Source organism: Phacochoerus africanus, chromosome 13, assembly GCF_016906955.1.
Source record: "Phacochoerus africanus isolate WHEZ1 chromosome 13, ROS_Pafr_v1, whole genome shotgun sequence".
Taxonomy (NCBI): domain Eukaryota; kingdom Metazoa; phylum Chordata; class Mammalia; order Artiodactyla; family Suidae; genus Phacochoerus; species Phacochoerus africanus.
Window position 1 is genome coordinate 14,159,541 of NC_062556.1, and position 20,095 is coordinate 14,179,635.

A 20,095-nucleotide genomic window follows, 5' to 3' on the forward strand; every position below is an offset into this window, starting at 1 on the left:
ATAGCAACACAGTAATCTCCAACAGAGCAATGTGTTTTTTAAATACATTCACATTCTATAGCTTTTTTATTCTCAAGAGGTTTGGGCTTTTTTGTTTTGTTTTTGGAGGGGGAGAATAGAGCTGACAGACAATTCTTGATTGCTGTGGCTCCTGGGATTAACAAGAGGGCGAAAACCTCAAGTCCACAGGCTGATCGTCCCCAGTGATTTCAACCCACAAAACCTTTACACGTGTTCTCACTTGTAAGCAGATCAGCTGACTGGAGCTTGTAGCCTCATTTTGTCTGGTCTCACCCTCTGACAAAGGCGCTGGGAGGCTGAGATCGGCCACCACTCTCGTCAGGTGAGTGTGGCGTGCGAGCTTCCTGGAGCAGGTGCTGATCCGTTTGCGGCTGGAAACCTCAGTACCTCTTCCGTCTTTAAAACCAAAATCGGTTATAATTTTAAGCCTTCTGTGGTTTTGCTGTAACGAGTGGAAATTTAGCCAGTAATTTCTTTGGGATTAGAAAGCAAACAGCTAGTATAAATACAAGGTCCGTGTTACTTTGCAAAATATCTAGAGTGCTTCTTAAACCCATTAAAAAGTAATTCTGAAATCTTAGTCACAGTCACACAAAGATTTCTTCCCCCTACTGCGAGAAAGTCCCTGCTCTAAGTCTGGGAAAGCCACTCCTGGGTTAGAATAATGGAAATTATGGTTTTACATTCTCAGAAAGTAATAGTAATAGAGCCCTTTTCTTCCCCCCACCCCCCCTTTTTATAGCCTCTATGGCATTTCCCTGCTAATGCTATTCCAGCTGTGGAGTTACTCTGCTTGAATAGGGTTGCAGTTCTCAACCCGTCTAATTGCTGGGTTCTGCATAGGAATAGTTATGCCTCCCTGAGCAAGTGCTGGTTGCCGCAGACCCTCAGGCTTTGTTAGGGACCTTCTTGTGGTTAGTATCGTAGCTGATGCCACCAATGCCCTCTAGCACGTTCATGGGCAGAGGAAACACGATGGTGGAATTCTTCTCCGTGGCCACGGTGGTTAAGGTCTGCAGGTAGCGCAGCTGGAGGGCGATGGGGGACTCGGCCAGCACCATGGAGGCTGACTTCAGAGACTTAGAAGCATTCATTTCTCCTTCCGCTGCAAGGACCTAAAAGGCCAGGAATAAAAGACTTTACAAATAAAAGCTGACAGCTGCGCCTGCTGCTTTCTTTTGCTGGGCCCGTACAGAGACTACTTTCCCAGCCCTTGCTTGGCCACACGTTTCACCCACTTACTTCCCTGGCAAGGAGAAGAGGTGCACATCCTAACGTGGTTAGAGAAACGTAAGGAGGTTACAGGAAGCGGGGATTACAAATTATGAGGCCCTGGAGCTCATTTTCAAACAAAATAAAAACACCGTTTTTAATCCAAACACAAACAGGTCCATCCACCAGCATGATGTCCTTAAATCACCTTGAAGTCTCATCATTTGCCATCTGAAATTCAAGGTCTCCAACCTGTCCTTTTTTCTCTCCTTTTTACCTATCCTAGATGGTCGTTTTTAAAATTTATTTCTGTTGCCAGTTTTGCCTCATTCTTACAAGGTAAGGATTGTTTCAAGTTCTGATTACAAGCGGCAGCAAGTGCCAGTGTGAAAACCCTTGCTAGAATTCTCCTCAGTACCCTGCTCCTCTTCCAGGTCTCAGGCTGCCCACGAAGCACTTAGAACTTGGCCACCCCGCCCGTGGGCATTCACTGCCTGTGTTCGAAAGTGCCTCCTAAGTCCATTGCTTAGAAGTGGCTGGATCTCAACAGATAAATGAGAGAGAAGTAAAGCGAAACCTTCCTCACTGCCTAAGATTCCAAAAGAGGGATGCAGAGGCTTCTAATCTGACTTGGTTTCTGATTCTTCAGGAAACCCATGCACACAGAGAGGAAGGCTGGAGATCCAACAGATTCGAGAACACTGGAGGCCAAGGTGCCCTCACAGCTTGTAATTCTAACCTGACTGACGTCATCCTTTCCAGTTCAATTAACAGATTCGGATGATGTGCAAAAGACAGGCACCAAGACGCTACATCAGGTTCCCCAGATTTATAAAAATGCAGCTTCCTGGGCCCACTGGAGACTCTGCTTCACTAAGTATGAGGTGAGGCCTAGGATGTAGCATTTGCTTTGCTTATTGCTCTCTAGGAGATTCTGCTGTGTGGCCGGGGTGGGGACCTGCCTTGTTGAGTCAGAGTATGTTGCTAAGTGCCCTTGACTAAGACCTATTTCTTCCCCAAGGTACATTAAGTTGTCCATTATCTTTTAATTCAGGGGGAAATTCTCAGTAAAAACTGTGGGGAAAAAAAAGAAAAACCCTTTTCATCACAATAATTGAGAGGCCCCAAGCTTCCTGCCAGGCTCCATCCTTTTTTTTTTTTTTTTCCTTTTAGCCCTGTCTTCAGCATGTGGAAGTTCCCAGGCCAGGGATCTAACCCAAGCCACTGCAGTGACCCAAGCCACTGCAGTGACAATGCTGGATCCTTAAGCCACTGAGCCTCAAGAGAACTCCCAAGCTCCATCTTTGTCTGCTCCGAGGCTGGGAGGCTTGGCCTCCAGTGCAGACAGAGTCGCCCTTACCCTGGCCCTGGCCTCCCGGGTGGCCTCCGCCTCCGCGGCCATGGACCTCTGCAGCTGCACAGGAATCCGGACGTCTTTGATCTCCACGCGGGCCACCCGGATCCCCCACAGCTCGGTGGCATCGTCAAGTAAGGTCTGTTTCCAGGTCAAAAGAAAGGACAATGATCAGAAGACAAGTGATGGGATCTACGTCTTAATGTATTTTATATATGCAGGAAATGTACTTTTCTCCTGCATTTACAGCACCTGGAGTGAGACGGTTGGGGGAGGGACTAGGAGTTCTCATCACTCATTTGCTGGAATTGAAGTGAATCCAGGCAGGACTCAGGAAGAAATCTTGACAGGTCTTTTAATAGGTGGTCCCTCAGCAGGTGCATCCCAATTCATCCCTCATTAAGTATGTACTATTGGTCTAGATTCAAGCAAACATCCTACATTTTCTTGTCACCAACACCAGGCAGGCAGCAGTGGATTTTGTCCTGGCTCTGCCATTTGCAGCTATAGGTCATTGGGTCCATTACTTAACCTTTCTGAGTCTCCGTTTTCATACCCATAAAAGATTTTCTTTCAAGACCGTCATAAGATGTTGGAAGTAATACATTTAAGTTATCTGTCAGTGCCTCCCAGTGACTCGATATATACTATCACTGTGGTTTGGGAGGTGGGGGTGGCTGCACTCATGGCATGTGGAATTTCTCTCACCAGCCAGGGATCGAACCTAGGCCACAGTAGTGACAACACCAGATCCTTAACCTGATGAGCCACGTGGGAACTCATCGAGGACTTTTTGAGATATAATCTGTCTTGCCCTGTATATCCTCTGGCCTGTGGCCAATTTTAAACAGGTAGCAAGGCATAGTTTTTAGAGCAGAAGAAGCCTAACAATCAAAGATATGCTCATCCTTTGTAAAAGCTTAAGACCACAGAGGTACCTTGCTGGTTATCCTGGAGGAGGAAGGATGAGCAAGGGTGCCTGAGAAACAGTGAGATCAGAGGGGTAGATCCCGCAAAAGGAAGAAGGCAGAGATCTCCGTGATACCAAACAGCAAGAGAGCCCTCGCCTTTCTGGGATCCCCACAGACCCCCAGGAGGGGGGGGACCTCACAAGAAACCAGTGATCTGTGATGGGGGAACATCTGAGTCTCCAAATTTGTGGGGCTCTTAAAATGACATGGAGAGTTATCATGCACAACTGTCATTCTCTCATAAAACCCCAGGGACTTTGTGCTACCTTAGGGGCTAGAGGAGATGCCAAGAAGGACCAAAAGTGAATTTCCCTCTTGACGTACCGAAGGCAGGCTCAGAACCCAAATGTAACTGATTTAAGAAGATACAGAAACGTGACTGTGTGTAATCCAAGGGAGATGGATACCTGTTACATCCTCATCAGTATTATAATTACACTGACCATTCGTGTCATTAGCAACATAAAGTCGGATTTCCGGGGGACGGCAGTCCTGTGCTGTCTATCTATCGAGTCCTAACTTTCACTTTGCACCAAAATGCAGGAATATACAGCTGCTTGAGAAACGGCAGCACCACCCGGGAGTCATCTAACTAAAATTAACTCTGGTCTCTTACCTCATCAGAAAAGTCTAAGGTGGACAATACTAATTCCTAATTTTGAATCCCAAAGAAATGGATATGTGCACAATTCCAGCAGTCCCCTCCTCCTACTCAGATATTTAAATCTGGACTTTGCAATTATAAAGAAATGAACTCCCAAAACGAAGCCCCAACTGTTTAGAGCAGGTGTGTGTGTGTATGCACGCACATGCCTGTACACACACATGGGAGGTGCTTTGACCCACTGATAATTAAAATGAGCAGATTAAAGATGCAGGCTATTGGTTCTTGGTGTCCTTACCTGGATGCTATGGGCGATCTCTTCTCTGCCAGCTAAGATTTGGGACAAGGTCTGTGTCCCTAGGACATTTCTCAGAGTGGTCTGAGCCAGCAGAAACGTGGCTTGGTGGACATCACTGACATTGGCTACTGCTGAGACAGCGCTGTAAATTCTGTAATAGACCACTCCATCCACTTGAGTGGTCACAGAGTCCCTGGTGAGGATCTGGAGAGCAAGAGCACAGGACATCACATGCTTACGCCTTTCGCAGTGATGGACCGAGGGCCAGCCAGCCCCACAGCCCCCTCCACAGGAGGGGAGCATTAATGAAACTCATACAGCATCACCAAATATCTGTCCCGGCTGGAATATCATCAGCCTGGTTGATAACAAAACTCTTACACAGGTGAGATCTGTACCTAACCCTGTAACTTCATCTGCAGGAAGGCTTGCATCCCAGAGTCAGAGGGGAGATGAGGTATTTCCATTTTAAAATGTAATGGCAGACCTCTGCTGGAATTCTGCCTTCTACATAGAGCTGGAACACCGGTTTCCCTGATACCTGCAATCTTTTCACTTCTCAGTTTCATCTAGCTTGTGAATTGCAGTGCTGCTTAGAAAACATAGATGGCACCAGAGACCATGTTCTAGACTCTAGAATGAAAAACTAAGTTATCTTTATAGAGGCTCTGCGTTCATTGTTCTGAATTAACATGACAGCTACTCTGGAGCAAATGAGGCTTTGGGGGTATCACGGAAACAGAGCCCAGATCTCCTTTCTCGCCCTAGAACTATTTATTATGGAGCCAGAAAAGGCCCATGATAAGTCCCTAAACATCCTAAGCTCTCTCATGACTAGGGGTGCATTCTGAAATAAGGACTCTGCAGTCGCTGCCAGTGGCATGGAGGCCTCACTGTTGTGTCTTGATTGAGGTTTCTGGACCCCTAACCTGATTTTTCTCTCTTCTCATTCCCTTTGCGCTCCCATACATTTTTTCTCAGATTGTTTTGTTCATCAGAAAGTGGCATGATTATTAAGCAATGCCGCTTCTCTTCCTTAGCGCCCAGTTACTGGTTTGGGTTATTTAGTCGCACTACTTTAGGAATGGAAACGAATTATTTGAAATCCAACTGCAGGTGGACCCTGTGCTTTGGGTACTCTTTCCCCACGCCCACCCCACTTTGTTGCACACACACACACACACAAAGGTAAAGCAGAGGTGAGTGAGGCAGATATTCCTAAAACATTTCCTGAGGTGATGGAAGGGATAATATAATAACCAGCCAATTAATTAATTTCAGCTCCTTCGTACAGTGATTTTTCACTCTCCCAAGCATCTACCGTCATTCTGCGTCCAAGCTTCTCTGCCATCTGTATCCCTTCTTTCTCTTCTCTCCGCCTCCCTCCCACACAGTCATTCCAAGTCTTCTGGCCATTCAGCCCTTCCCTGGGCTTCATTCTCCTTTGATGAAACAAGCCCAGTAGTTTCAGGAGTCACCTAGGGGCTCCACAAGCAGATCTCTAAGAATCCATCCTTCTCTTTATAGCTTAAAACATAAAATCTCACTTGTCCACATAACAGGAAGATACTGGTTTTCTTTCTAGCAATATATCTTTAGTCAGCATTACCTCCTGTGGAGGAATGTTGCAAGTGACCGTCCGGAGATCAACTTTGACAAACACATCTACGCAGGGCAGGACCAGAATCAAACCTATGAAAAAGAAAACATGGTTTAAGGAGATCCTGTCATGGCTCAGTGGAAACGAATCCGACTAGGAACCATGAGGCTGCGGGTTTGATCACTGGCCCAGCTCAGTGGGTTAAGGATCTGGTGTTGCCGTGAGCTGTGGTGTAGGTGGCACACACAGCTCAGATCCCGCGTTGCTGTGGCTGTGGTGTAGGCCAGCGGTGGCTACAGCTCTGATTGGACCCCTAGCCTGGGGACCTCCATATGCCGCGAGTGCGGCCCTGAAAAGACAAAAAGCAAGACAAACAAACAAACAAAAACTACAGAAAATATGGTTTAAAATCTCACCCTACTGAAAATAACTGCAACATATTGTCTCCTAGGAATACTTAATTTTCATGAAACTATAAATGCTTCTCAGATAATTTTTAAAATGTATACCTAGACCTTTGGGGAAATTATTTCCTCCCATCAGTCAATGACTTAAAAAAGTGGTTCCCTTGAAATTAAAATCTTTTAATAAGAAGCCAAAGATCATTGACATTTGACAGTTAATTCTTGGATTTTCTTATATAAAACATTCAACCTATGTCTATCTCAGTACTGAATCTGACATTTATTTAAAAGGATGGCTTGGAAATTGGTTTCCCTGTGTTAAAGGTATCTGTATAAAAAAAATTGAAGCAATAGACTTTTGACTTTGAATATCAGTGACAGTAACATTCTCACTTATTTTCATTAGTACTCAAGGAATGTTAGAATTAAAATCTTCCCAAGATTTCAGTGTCCCTAAAACCAATGTATTACAAAATTTATAGTTTCTCTGTAACTCTGTTCTGGTTCACATACAATAACATTCCTCAATTGTACGTACTTTTACTTCTCTCCAAGTTGTGAGTATTGGGTTGGGGGCAAGGATAGGGCTAAGGAAACTCCTTTGAAGATCCTATGACTCCTTAACATAGCCCCAGAGAATATTGTGTATAGCAAGAGTTACATAGATTAGAACCACAAGGTGGAGTTCCCTGGTGGCTCAGTGGGTTGAGGGTCCAGCATTGTCACTGCTGTGGCTTGGGTGGGGGGTTGCTACTGTGATGCAGGTTCCATCCCTGACCTGGGAGCTTCCACATGGTGTGGGCGTGGCCCTCCAAAAAAGCACACAACGCACATCAGCAAGATGCAGACACCAATCTATTTCCAATACCAGAAAGATTTTTTTTCTATTGCTTTTTGTTTTTTTGGCCACACTAACGGCACGTGGAAGTTCCCGGCCAGGGATCGAACCCTTGCAACAGCAATGACTACAATGGATCCTCAACCCACTCAGCCACCAAGGAACTTTCTGTGCCATTGTTTTATTTTCAAAAAAGAAACAAATTTTTAGGTTGAGTACTAATGCAGCTAAGGAGCTTTTGTTCTTTTGGTCTTTAAACTTTTCCGAGACTTGCGGTGAGGATTACTTCCTACTTTACTTTTTTTGGGGGTGCTAAGAGTTAAGGTCATGGCCCTTAGAACTGGAGAGAGTCAAGTTCTAGCCCTACCGCTTAAATAGCTTGTGACCTGGGAACATTTATCTAATTTTTCTGCACTTCCATCACCTAGTATCTATATGGCAGTAGTGAAGATTGAGCACAAGTCAACATGATAATTAAAGAAAACACTTGAACACAGAGCCAGGTACGTATTAAGTGCTCGAGAAGTAGCAGCTCTTATTATGAATATTTTCATTATTGGAGAATAATTACAAGTCACAGAAGTGGGCAGGTTTTCCATTAGCAATCTGGCCTGTTTCCCTCTGGCTCTCAGGACATTCTGCAGTGACTCGTTAGCCCCAGAGACACATATGACAAGAGTTGTCATCCTGGGACATTTAGTGGCAAAATCTTCTGGGAAAATTCATTTAAAAGACACTTTTCTCTAGAGTCCTCCAAGTCATGGCTATTTTACCTCTTTCAAATTTCCAATTTTATTCTCCCTTATAATCTTGGCCCCCACCTGATGTGACCTGACTAGGAAGGGGTTAACTTTGTTCTGTTACTCCTCAGCTGGATAATTCTAACACTTCTATTTGAACAAACTCATAAGCCTGTCCATAATAAACAATTCTTACCCTCTTTCTCTTAGGTCCCTTATTTGACAAGTAGGATTATACTACTGAAATGGCCAAGCTTTCCTAAGTTTCTTCTTTTGAAGTTTCTCATTTATTTTCATGCAACAGATACAACAGTGCAGGGCCAAGGGCAAAGCACACAAGGGAATAAGGATAGTCCTGCCCGTGGAGATCCTACAGTGCAGCTGGAGGGAGGATGAGTTTACTTAAACACATCATATCGGGGGACAGAAAACAAATGTGATTAGAGAACAGCAGCAAACAATCCTTCTTCTCCATGTGCCTCCAAGGTTGCTGTTTTGACAACCTTGCCTAAAACTTGTCATATGAAACTGTCATTTTGGTGTGTCAAAAACAACAGTAGCAGTTGCATAGAGTTCAACTAAATATACACCAAGAGAAGTGATGAGTATTAAATCAATATCTTACTCCTGGAGAGTTTCAGTACTGGTACCTCTCCCCACACCTTGCAAAAAACAAACAAGTCCTTTTTTTTTTTCCATCGCACCTGAGGCATGCAAAGTTTCCCAGGCCAGGGATCAAACCCAAGCCGCAGCAGAGAAAGTTCTGGATCCTTAATCCACTGAGCTACCAGGGAATTCCGTTTATAGCATGAACAGTTTGGGACATTTTTAATTCTAAGCCTATAGAGAAGGGATGGATATAAAGACCACGCTTGACAAAAGGAATTGGACAGAGGTTTCCAGCTCTCTGTCTCTATTAGTCTACTTGCCATGAGAGGAAATTAACATTGACTTTTCTCTTAACTCTTTCCAAGAGTGAGAATCAAAAACCAGCTCCTGGGAATTCTCATGGGGGCTCAGTGGTAATGAACCCAACTAGTATCCATGAGGATGTGGGTTCGATCCCTGGCCTTGCTCAGTGGGTTACGGATCCAGTGTCGCTGCAAACTGCAGCATAGGTCACAGATACAGCTCAGATCTGGCGTTGCTGTGGCTGTGGTGCAGACCGGTAGCTGCAGCTCCAATTTAACCCCGAGCCTGGGAACTTCCATATGCTGCAGGTGTGGCCCTGAAAAGACAACCAAACAACCCAGCTCCTGGAATACTCTTCCTGGATAACTAAATTTTCTGCCTTGGCCATTTGCTCCCTTCCTTCATTCTCTTCATTCTCTGGTAATAAGTGGCGTCCAGCCAAGGTGACCAGAGCCGTTTGTTCACGGCACTGAAACTCTCAGAGGGAGTGTTGGAAAACAGGTCTAGGTTCCCGGCCGGCCGAGCTAGTGGTCTACTGGCCACTCCCAGTAACTCGCTTAAGGAGACAGCACCCTTCAACTGCATGGAAAGGCAAGGGCCCTGGCTTCCTGTGATTTTCTCTCCCTCGGTAAATGCTGCCAGGGAAAATGTCAGTGACAGTGGCAGCAGTCCCAGGTGCCCGCGATCCTCGTCAGGGCTGCCGCGGTGTCCTTCATACCTGGCCCCTTGGCTTTTTGGGCTTGGATGCGTCCCAGGCGGAAGACGACAGCGCGTTCGTACTCCTTGATGATCTGTGAGGTTAAGGGAGACCAGTGAGTCCTCATGTTCGTCAGCTCACAGAGACCCCCGTTTATTTCCCAGGGAATTACCTTCAAGCACATCCATACGGAGACAGGGAAGGTTATGACCATCAACAGGCAAGAAAGGGAAAAGAGGATCCAGCCACACACACCCAGCCCTTTACTCTTGATGCCTAGGAAATGAGACGGAGGCAAGCCTGTGAGTGCCGCGGGTCTTAGGAACCACACACACACACACACGGCCTCTCTCCTCTAATACAATAAACTTGACCAAAGCTTTTCTTTCTTGCCTGTTTAATGTTGTCTGGTTCCATTTTTGCTTTGACAATTGATTTTTTGTGTGTGCCTCGCATTTGCCTTTGCGTCCCCTAGGCCCACGTGCTCCCTTCCAGGAAGACGTTCTGATCTTACCCTCACCCTGGCGGGCTCCTCTTCTGAGTGTCCAAAGCACTCACTATCGTCACTTTTCACAGCACTTTGTCACTTTTAGTTAGGTTTCCTGTAGATTTTTAGTGCTCTGAGAGCAGGCTTTGTATTTTTATATCTCCATCTCCTGAAACACTGGAGATTCTGGTTCCATTCACTGAACGAGGGAAGTGGCTGACACCCTCAATGCTTTGAATTTAGTTCATTACTCAGAAACGTTCACTGAGTAATGAACTAAATTCATAGAGTAATAAAAACAAATAAATAATACGAAAATTTTTTAAATTTAGGTTCCAAAAAAAAAAAAGAAAAAAGAAAAACATTGCTCAGCAACGTAATAGATGGATTTATTGATCTGTTTGAAGTTTCTTGTTTGGAAAGACGGATCCATCAGAGGAGATTCTGGTTGCTCTCAAAACAGTTAAGCAGAGACCCACACAACCTCCCATTTTTTCCATCATGGGTCCTTACACCCTCAGCCCCCACACAATTATAAGAAGAAAATAAAGAGAAAATGCAAATGTTTTCCTTGCATCATTCTCCTCTCTCCTCATCCCCCCTTTCCTGTCTTAAATGACCACCAATAGCAACAAATACAAATGAGTCGTCCTTAAGATTTATGCCCAAGTATTCTCATGATAATGTTCCGTGTAAGCGCCGTATATCAAACACACCCTGAAAGTACAATGGAGGGATAATTAACAAACCGTGATAAATCTACCCCATATCATATCATAATTTTTTAAAGTTACGAACACGTGAGAAAATCACTATAGTATGTTGTTTGTTTGGCCACAACCACAGCATGAGGAGGTTTCCGGGCCAGGGATCACCATAAGGGACCTCAATATACCAATATATGGTATATTGTTAAAAGAATAAAGTAATAGGATGCAAAATTACATGGACAGTACAATCCCTCTTAGTTAAAAAAAAAAATGAGTAAAAAATATTGGAAGAAAATTAACCAAAATACTAAAAGTGGTTAATTCTGAGTGATGGAAGTATGACTGGTTTATACTGTTCAGAGCATTTTGATTTTTTGCTACCTTGATAGTTTTCAAAAGCAATGTTAAAATTAAAAAAACTAAGCATGTCAAGTTAAACGTCCTTTGTGTTTCTCCAGATGCTTCCCAGGAGAACAATAAAAATTGTGTGGAGTAAGAACAGTCACCGTCCCTGGGCCTGGGGAGGTGGGGTTACAGATTCTTCCCTCTTTGTTCACTCCCAAGCCTGTGGACACACAGTGACACGGGCTCTCAGCAACCTCCCGCTTCTTTCTCTAATGAATCAAGGATTTTAAGCACCAAACAAAAAATATAAAGGAAAACCCTATGGGTTATCACTTTTTACCACCTGTAAATCATCTGACCCCCTGCCCTTTTCTCCTAAATATGCACACAGCTAGTGTCAATAACATTTTTTAGGAAAAAAATGCAGAATTGCCAAACAAAACATACTGTGTGACTCAAAGTATGGTCTCCGTCTGGCAACCTCAGCAGCTTAGGACCGTTTCTGGAGGCAAAAAGTCCATTCCAGACCCAGAGATGAGAAGTTCTAGAGATGAGGACCAGGAATCTGAGTTTGAAAAATCTCCCCCAGGAAGATTCTTTTGCACATGAATGTTGAGGAGAATTTCTAAGATCGAAAGAGTCAAGATTCCAATTAACTTCACTTCAACTTTTAAAGCAATAGAACGGGGTGGGGTTTCATGGCCAAGGCTAATGAGTAGAGGTACTAATAACAGTCTGGGCCCTTGGGGAAAAGCCCTCATTTACAGCGTTCCGTGGATTCTAATCGACCCTGTGACGTCACTGAACTTGGAGTCAGGAAGAGATGCACCCTAGTGGCCTCCGAAAGCTGGGACGGGGGTTCCCGTCGTGGTGCAGTGCAAATGAATCTGACTACTATCCGTGAAGATGCAGGTTTGATCCCTGGCCTTGCTCAGCGGGTCCACTGGCAGTTGCAACTCTGATTCAGTCCCTAGCCTGGGAACTTCCATATGCTGCTGATGCGGCCCTAAAAAGCCAAAAAAAAAAAAGGCAAGCTGGGACAAGCCTGCAGAAGGCTCCTGCTGAGGGTGGGAACAAGGATTCAGTTATTTAATTCTCTCAGCATTTGTGAGCAGAAATTTCTGTACAGCCTGAAGGACTGGATGATGTGCCTGATTCAGAGGAGGGCACACATAAGTCAAAGAAGGGCTGACACTGCACCCATCTCCTTAGCTACCTAAAGCGCGTGGCATCAGAATTGTGACATATAAGCCCTGTTTCTCTGTTTAGCGATCATGCAGGTTTTTCAAAGATCAAAACCAAGTAAACCTGTAAATGCATTTAAATATTTCACTGGTGATACAAGCTTCGATCTTGCCATTTACCCAGAGGATGTCTTAAGCCATTAAATACAAGCTAAAAAGTGAAATTTCTTGTTTAAAAAGATAGTGAAGGCAGCTTTTAAAGAGACTTCCCACTTGCACTTCCAAAGGATGTAGCCTCCGATACACCAGTGTCGCTATCCTACTTCAAGAGAAAAATCCTCTTTTCCAATTCCCGAGGATACTCCTAAATGTATACTTGCTTTTACAAACCGATAATGCCAAAGTGTTCTCTCCTTCTAACTTGACTTCTTTGGAAACAAATTATAGAGCACTTGGGAGAGAGAGAGAGACACACACACACATACATACCCCCCCCCCATATCAGTATTATCTTCTTCATCATCACTTTCTGGACTTTCAACAAGGTTTTTTTAACTCTGCAAGACTCAGTTTTCTTCACCATGAAATGAGGTAATAAAAGAACCTACCTCAGAATTACTGTAGAATTTAAAATATAATGGGAACACAATGCTTTGTAATACAAAAGAGCCATTAGAAAGTACGCAGCTGAGGTAGAAGTTGTTCCTTACAATCTAAGTTTTATTTTCCTCAACTTCTCTCCAGGTATCAAACATGGTGCAGCTCAAACCACCTTTTCTATTTAATCATAGCATCAACGGATGATATTCAGAAATGATCTTAGCCTGTTCAACATATCTTTGCTATTTAATGCAAAAAAAACCAACAACAACAGTGAATGCAAAGGTAAACACAAATTTCATCTAACACTTAAGAAAAAGAGCAAGTCAAGTCATAGACTGCTCTTCAAGAAGCAAATGAAACCATGAGAAGCAATGAATCTAAAATCCTGGGCTCTCAGGAATACTGAGGCCAATCTCAACATAGATTAGTCTACCTCGTGCTCATGCTCTAAGTGTAATGATAGGACCGTCACTTTGCTTAATCTCCATACAACACACTTAAGGCAAGAAAAAGGAACTTACCCACCAAATTCTCTTTGTCCTGCTTCTCGGGGGAGGATGCCCCAGGATCCATCTCATTCTTGGGGGGGCTTTTATGCTTGACAACTTTTCATGGGTTTGGAGCCAGACCGGGGCTCCAGGCAGCACCCAGATATGCTTGGGAGAGGGAGAGGAGAAAGACAGAATGAGAGACTGAGAGAAGTTCCTCCGCTTTCCTGAGCACCCTAAGGAGTCGTTACCCTGGTGAAGGAAGCCTGTTAACATAAACAAAACGAGCTCTTTGGTGAGTTCAGACTGCCGTTGTCCACAGGGGAAGTTCAAAAGTATACACATGACCCTCTGGTTGGGGGGCTTCCTGTAAAATGTCCTGGTGTAGTTTTTGGTATCATTTATATTTTATAAAACACTTCTCTGCAATGTGTGTGACCTGTTTATCATAATGACCTGTCCGATACACAGGCCCAAGTATGTCTGCTCTTGTTTCAGATGAAAGCCTTTCATCCAATTCATTTTAATAACACTCAGAGTGAGTCTGGTCATCCCAGCATCTTGCTTAACATAATCCAATGACTGCCAACTATTAGTACGGTAAAGACTAAAATCCCAAGTGTCCTAAAAGACCAGGAGTCTGTCTCTCCTGCCCTTGCTTGCCTCACTTACATGATACTTTCTTTACTCAGCAACAGCCTCACTGGCCTTCTATCCACACCAAGCTATATGTGTCCTAAGTGTCGCAGGGCCTTTGCACATGTTACCACAGGCATAGTTATTCAGTTAATGTTCGTTTCATTCTCTAGACCAGGGGTTAGCTAACTACAGCCTGCCAGGCAAATTTGCTCTTCCACCGACTTTTATAAATAAACAGCCAAGTCTATTTGTTTCTATATTGTCTTTGGTCACTTTTTCACCCTACCTACACAGCTGAGTGGTTGCTGTAGTGACTGTATAGCCGATAAAATCTAAGATATTTGCAATTGGAAGTTCCTGTTGTGGCTCAGCGGTAACAAGCCCTACTAGTATCCATGCGGGTGCAGGTTCAATCCCTGGCCTTGCTCAGTGGGTTAAGGATCCGGTGTTGCCATGAGCTATTGTGTAGGTCACAAACATGGCTCTGATCCAGGATTGCTGATGTGGTGTAGGCTGGCAGCTGCAGCTCTAATCTGACTCCTAGCCTGGGAACTTAACATATGCCGCAGGTGCCCCCTAAAAAGCAAAAATAAATATTTGCAAATCTCTCTCTTTACAGAAAATGTTTGCTGACTCCTACCCCACATTATAGCTTCCAGGAGATGAGTGACTAGGTCTGTTATTTTTTTACCACGGCACCTGCAGCATACAGAACAATGCAGGCACTAACTGTTGTCCGAGATACTTGTTGAAATAATGAATGAATAAGTAATTCATCAAAGACAACAGCTCATCAATGATAACACTTTTTCTTGAATCTAGATCTCTAGGTTCTTGTCCCAGGAGTCCTTCTTTCATCAAACCACTTGAAACAAGGGCAATTTTGCATTCATTTCAACACTGAATGCACCAGTCTTCTAATCCTCTGATGTTCATTTTTCTCATATCAATACTCTAAATAGTATTTTGTTTTCCTTTGTGTGGAAACAAACAATAGAAAAGCACCTCCAATATTTCCTAGCTCATCTTGTCTTTTCAAGTGTTTCTTCTTGCAACCACGTATTTATTTTCTCAGCAACTTCAACTGTGAAAACCTCAAAGATTGTGGGTTACTTTTGCCAACTACTTGATAATCATAATTGCCTTCTGCACAAGCTCAAATTACAGTAATAACCAGGCAGGGCTGTCATCCACCTTTTGTAATTATAAGAATTAATATGGACTATTAGAACTTTGGGAAGGAGGCTGGGGACCAGAGACAGATTAAAACAGACACGTGTACGTCCTGAGTCAGAGACTTTCGGCTTTCAAATGCTTTCCTCTGCATTCTTCTCATACATCCTAGGTTAGGGCTTGATGTGGAAATGATGCCAGGGGCACGGTGAGTGAGAGGCAGGTGCTGGGCTCACACTGCCTGGATTTAATGAAATCCTGGCTCTACCATGACCTAGCTGTGTGACACTGAGTGACTTCATCTCTTCTGCTTCGTTAGTTTCATCTGTAAAATGGGCATGATAATGTTCTTTCCAGAGTGGGCGGTGTGAGGAACACATGGCACAGTCCATGTAAATACCCGAGTAATGACTGGCATCGGTACACCGTGACGAGTATCCCAACTGGGAGCTGCGCTGTATTTCTCAGGACTTAGCTGTCTTCTTTCTAAAGCGGGGAATGTTGGGTTGATTTTCACAGTATCTTTTCCCCTTGGAAATTGATTAGGTTTCTCCAAATCTTCATGACCTCTCTCCACCCGCCTGGTTAATGCTTCTCCTGTTTGTGGCAAATCTGCAAACTTGACCTCCATCCCTGGTTCTGTGCCATCAATCCATAGACGGTGCTCTCTTTCCTCCAGGCCTATACTCCATCACCATGTTGTCTCCACTTTGGGACGCATCCCTCCTGGAAAGAGCAGGAGGAAGTCGTTGCCATCATTTCTTGCGAGCAGGTTATAGAGAAGCTTTGCTGGCAACAGGAAGCTGCTCTCCTTCCCAGTAGGGTGACCCTCCGCAGTCATGAAAACAAAGTGTTTTGGAAGTGCTGGTTTTGCTAATTTCTAAATACATTTCCCCTTAACATTGGCCAGTACCACTTACGCCAGCACCGCCAGTCACTGAGGTGTGAGGTTCAAAACAACAGCGACAATAATTGCTCCCTGGTGGCAGCTCTTAAGAGCCTCCAGAGTAATTGCAACAAACACATCCCCTTGCAAGATGACTAAGCAACTGCTTTCCTTCTTCCTGCAAAATGTTCCAGCTATCTCAACCTCGAAATCAAGAATGATTTCAACGAGTAAGGAGCACCCAGGACAAGCCGAGTTCCTAAATGGGAGCCCCAGGAAATGAAGAAACCATAAGCCCATCTGCAGGTCTTCCTCTTCTTTTGCTTAAAATATAAAACCGGAGTTCCCGTCGTGGCGCAGTGGTTAACGAATCCGACTAGGAACCATGAGGTTGCGGGTTCGGTCCCTGCCCTTGCTCAGTGGGTTAACGATCCGGCGTTGCCATGAGCTGTGGTGTAGGTTGCAGACGCGGCTCGGATCCCGCGTTGCTGTGGCTCTGGCGTAGGCCGGAGGCTACAGCTCCGATTCGACCCCTAGCCTGGGAACCTCCATATGCCGCGGGACCGGCCCAAGAAATAGCAACAACAACAATAACAACAACAGCAACAACAAAAAGACAAAAAAATAAAAAATAAAAATAAAATAAAAATAAAACCATCATGGGTCACATTAATGGAATGTTCTCCCCTTGTCCTAGGGGACCGAGGGATAGGGAAGAAAGCAGATAGAGAACTGCCCAATGCACTCCCGATGAAGATTGTGTTTGTTTTTGTTGTTGTTTTGGCCACACCTGCGGCATATGGAGATTCCCGGGGTAGGGATGGGACCAACGCCACGGCAGAGACCTGAGCTGCTGCAGTGAGAACGCTGGATCCTCAACCCACTGAGCCATCAGAGAACTCCTGTGTGTTTCTAAACTTTTATTCTGTCAACTAAGGAAAGGCCTAAAATGAGAACAGTTATGGGTATTTTAATTTATAATTAAAAATTTTATACAATTTTTCTTTCTTTTGTCATGCCTGTGGCATGTGGAAATTCCTGGGTCAGGGACCAAAGAGCAGTGACCACATTGAATCCTTAACCACTAGGCCACCAGGGAACTCCCTTAAACATTACTTTCCATCGGCAGTTACTGCAAAATACTTGGAATATTCCCCGTGTAAGGCAGCTATAACTTTTTTTTTTTTTTTGGTTTTGTTGTTGCCTTTTTAGGGTTGCACCCCTAGCTATGGAAGTTCCCAGGGTAGGAGTCGAACTGGAGCTGCAACTGCCAGCCTACACCACAGCCACAGCAATGCAGGATCTGAACTGTGTCTATGACCTACACCACAGCTCACAACAATGCTGGATCCTAAACCCACTGAGTGAGGCCAGGGATCAAACCCACATCTTCATGGATATTAGTCAGGTTCTTAACCTGTTGAACCACAACGAGGACTCCAGATTTCCCTGAATTTTAATGAAGCTGAACAATTTTCACATGGCTATTGATAGGACCTTGTGATATGTTAGTTTAGATCACTCTTCCCAACTTACATGCTAATATTGTCCAATATATAATCTTTTGGCTGAACCAAATTAGATAGTTTACTACTGTTGTGTCACCTTTAAAAACAACAGAAGCTCATTAAATTCAATTTGGTGTAAATTCTTTCCTAAAGCTTAAAATTAAGGCTAAACAATTGCATGAATTGACAGCAAATCCTATACAGACTACAGACCTTTACGGAGAGATTGGAGAGGGGCATTTCTATTTCCTTCTCATAATGCCAGTCCTCACTGCCTGCAATAACCTTACAGCTTACTATCTGTAATCCAACCTGCAGGCTGCAGCCTAAGTGATTTTTGCAAAGTGCTTTCTAATAAATTCCCAAACTCCAGACCATGGAGCAAAGGCCCAGCTCTTCAGTGGGGTTTACAAGGTCTTTCACCATCAGGTCCCTCCCTTGCTTTTTAGATTCAGGCTGCAAACTTCAAGTCCATCCAGTTGTATGATTATATTCATTTGCTAGTCTGTGACATTCCATGCCTTATAAAGGATGTTCATTTTTTTTTTTTTTTTTTTTTTAGCAAGCAAGCAATGTCTTCATTAAAGGAAAGCAAATAGCTCCCAGGACTGCTGGGAGGGGGGAGAAGAGCCCCCTTCTTTATTGTCTTATAGGTGGAAAGGGGCACCAGTGTGGGGTCCAGAAAGATGTGGTTTTCTCCTATTGGCCTTGTTCAGTTACCTGTATCAGTCCTTGTCCAATACAGCTTTTTGGGTTGAAAATGTCCCAAAAGTTTTATGGTGTTTTTGTCCTTTTCTTTCCTTAGATTAAGTCACCATTCTTCTCATTCCTTTTTATCAGTTAAGGAGTGGGCTAGAGAGTCGCATTTTCTATAGTAAACACAAGTCTGTGGGGAATACGCATTTCTTATAATAAAGCAAGGCCTGTGGAGATGTTGCTTCCTGGAGCCCTTAAGCCACAAATGTTAATCAGTGGCCCTATCAAAGAATGCATCGAAGCCCACGCTCCTACACTGACTACCTGAGTTAATACTCTGCCTCAATTCCCCCTCTAGAGTTGGAGACTCTAACTGCTGGGGAAAAGGGGCGATGACCCCTCTGACTGCTTCCTGCTGAAAAGGGGTGTCGTTAGGGAAAAGCATTTAGGTCTCCACTTGTGGGACAGTTGAGTGGGCTTCGATACATTACACTGGGTACCCCTTCCATCACCATTTGAAGGTTGATAGTTTTTAATCGGGATGTAATGAAATGAGAAATACAATTAATTACACAGGGTCCGAATAAAAGGATTAAGATCACAATGATGGGTATGGTGGGTGAGGAATATGTTCACCAGCACGAGGAGGTCAACCAGTTCCAGAGGGCGCCTCCAAAAGCAGGAGCCGGATCCAACATCTTATGAATCTGCTGCTGGAGATCTAGCAGAGAATCAGACACATTCTGTGAATAATCAGAAATACAGACACAACATTTACATAAAGGGTGTTCATTTTTAAACACTTGGTTCAAATTTACCACTTACTGTGTGATTTAGATCTTGGCTTCTTTATCTGGTTAGTTAGATTGCTAGTATTTATCTCATAGGGTTGTGGGATACACAAAACCAGGCAGGCTCCAGTAATTATTCCAAGTGCTCCAAAAATGCTCTCTTCATTTTTATACAAAGTTTTAAGTGCACAATATATGCAAAATCCCAGGAATACATCTAAAAGATGGATAGGACACCTGAAAGAACAGATGAACATCTAAAAGATGTTCCTTTGCTCTGAAAAGGGGCTCATAGGACAGCAGAAATAATAGCATCGCTATTATTATAGTAGCATCACTTCAGAAAGATTACCCATTCAGTAATTTTTTTTCCAAATGAATAGTCAACATACATAAGCAATATAGGTACAATATATAATATAATCTCTGAAGTGTTTTCTGAGTGTAGACCCAACAGACACAGATGACAATTCCTAGGAACTAGTATAACATTAATTATGAGGTTACATTCTCTATTTGGAGAAAATTAAAGGCATAATTAGTCTGTTTCAAATGTTGGTTATACTGTAGCTTTCACATGAGATAGTATTTAAAGGAATGGGCATCACTAGTAGATAAAGAATTACAACTAAATTCAGACAAAAATATTATAGCTATTAGGTCTAGCAATAAAAAAATGAAAACTCATCCAGGCATCAAATAAAACACATAAAATATCTATCATATCCATAAAGTTTATTTTAAAAAATTGTTAAAAACTAACCATACAGGAATATTTATCAATAGACTTAAAAAGTTTGTTCCCCATGTGGAAGGAAAATACATTAGCAACATCTTCCAGACACCATCTTTATAAAAGTAAAACCTCTAGATGCTGAAATGTACTACAGTAGATTCAATAGTTTACATTTTTAATCACAGGATTGGAAATCAT

The 20,095-nt window shown here is 43.6% G+C and overlaps 1 protein-coding gene across 8 annotated transcripts; it reads right to left on the minus strand.

Moving 5' to 3' along the window:
- Nucleotides 1–32: 32 nt before the first annotated feature.
- On the minus strand, nucleotides 33–19,829 carry STOML3 (stomatin like 3). 8 transcript variants are annotated; one of them, XM_047755994.1, is made up of 9 exons: nucleotides 19,196–19,829; nucleotides 18,943–19,091; nucleotides 13,502–13,636; nucleotides 9,824–9,927; nucleotides 9,673–9,745; nucleotides 6,070–6,152; nucleotides 4,461–4,664; nucleotides 2,594–2,728; nucleotides 33–1,136 (listed from the first exon to the last, which is right to left on the minus strand). In XM_047755994.1, exons 3-9 carry the CDS (start codon nucleotides 13,551–13,553, stop codon nucleotides 909–911), a joined length of 879 nt encoding a protein of 292 aa, XP_047611950.1. In that variant the 5' UTR covers nucleotides 13,554–13,636; nucleotides 18,943–19,091; nucleotides 19,196–19,829; the 3' UTR covers nucleotides 33–908. The 8 variants fall into 8 exon arrangements, with proteins under 8 accessions (XP_047611950.1, XP_047611952.1, XP_047611951.1 ...); XM_047755996.1 differs by lacking the exon at nucleotides 19,196–19,829 and having other exon boundaries at nucleotides 18,943–19,164; XM_047755995.1 differs by lacking the exons at nucleotides 18,943–19,091; nucleotides 19,196–19,829 and adding an exon at nucleotides 18,395–18,935.
- Between the last annotated feature and the right edge of the window lie 266 nt (nucleotides 19,830–20,095).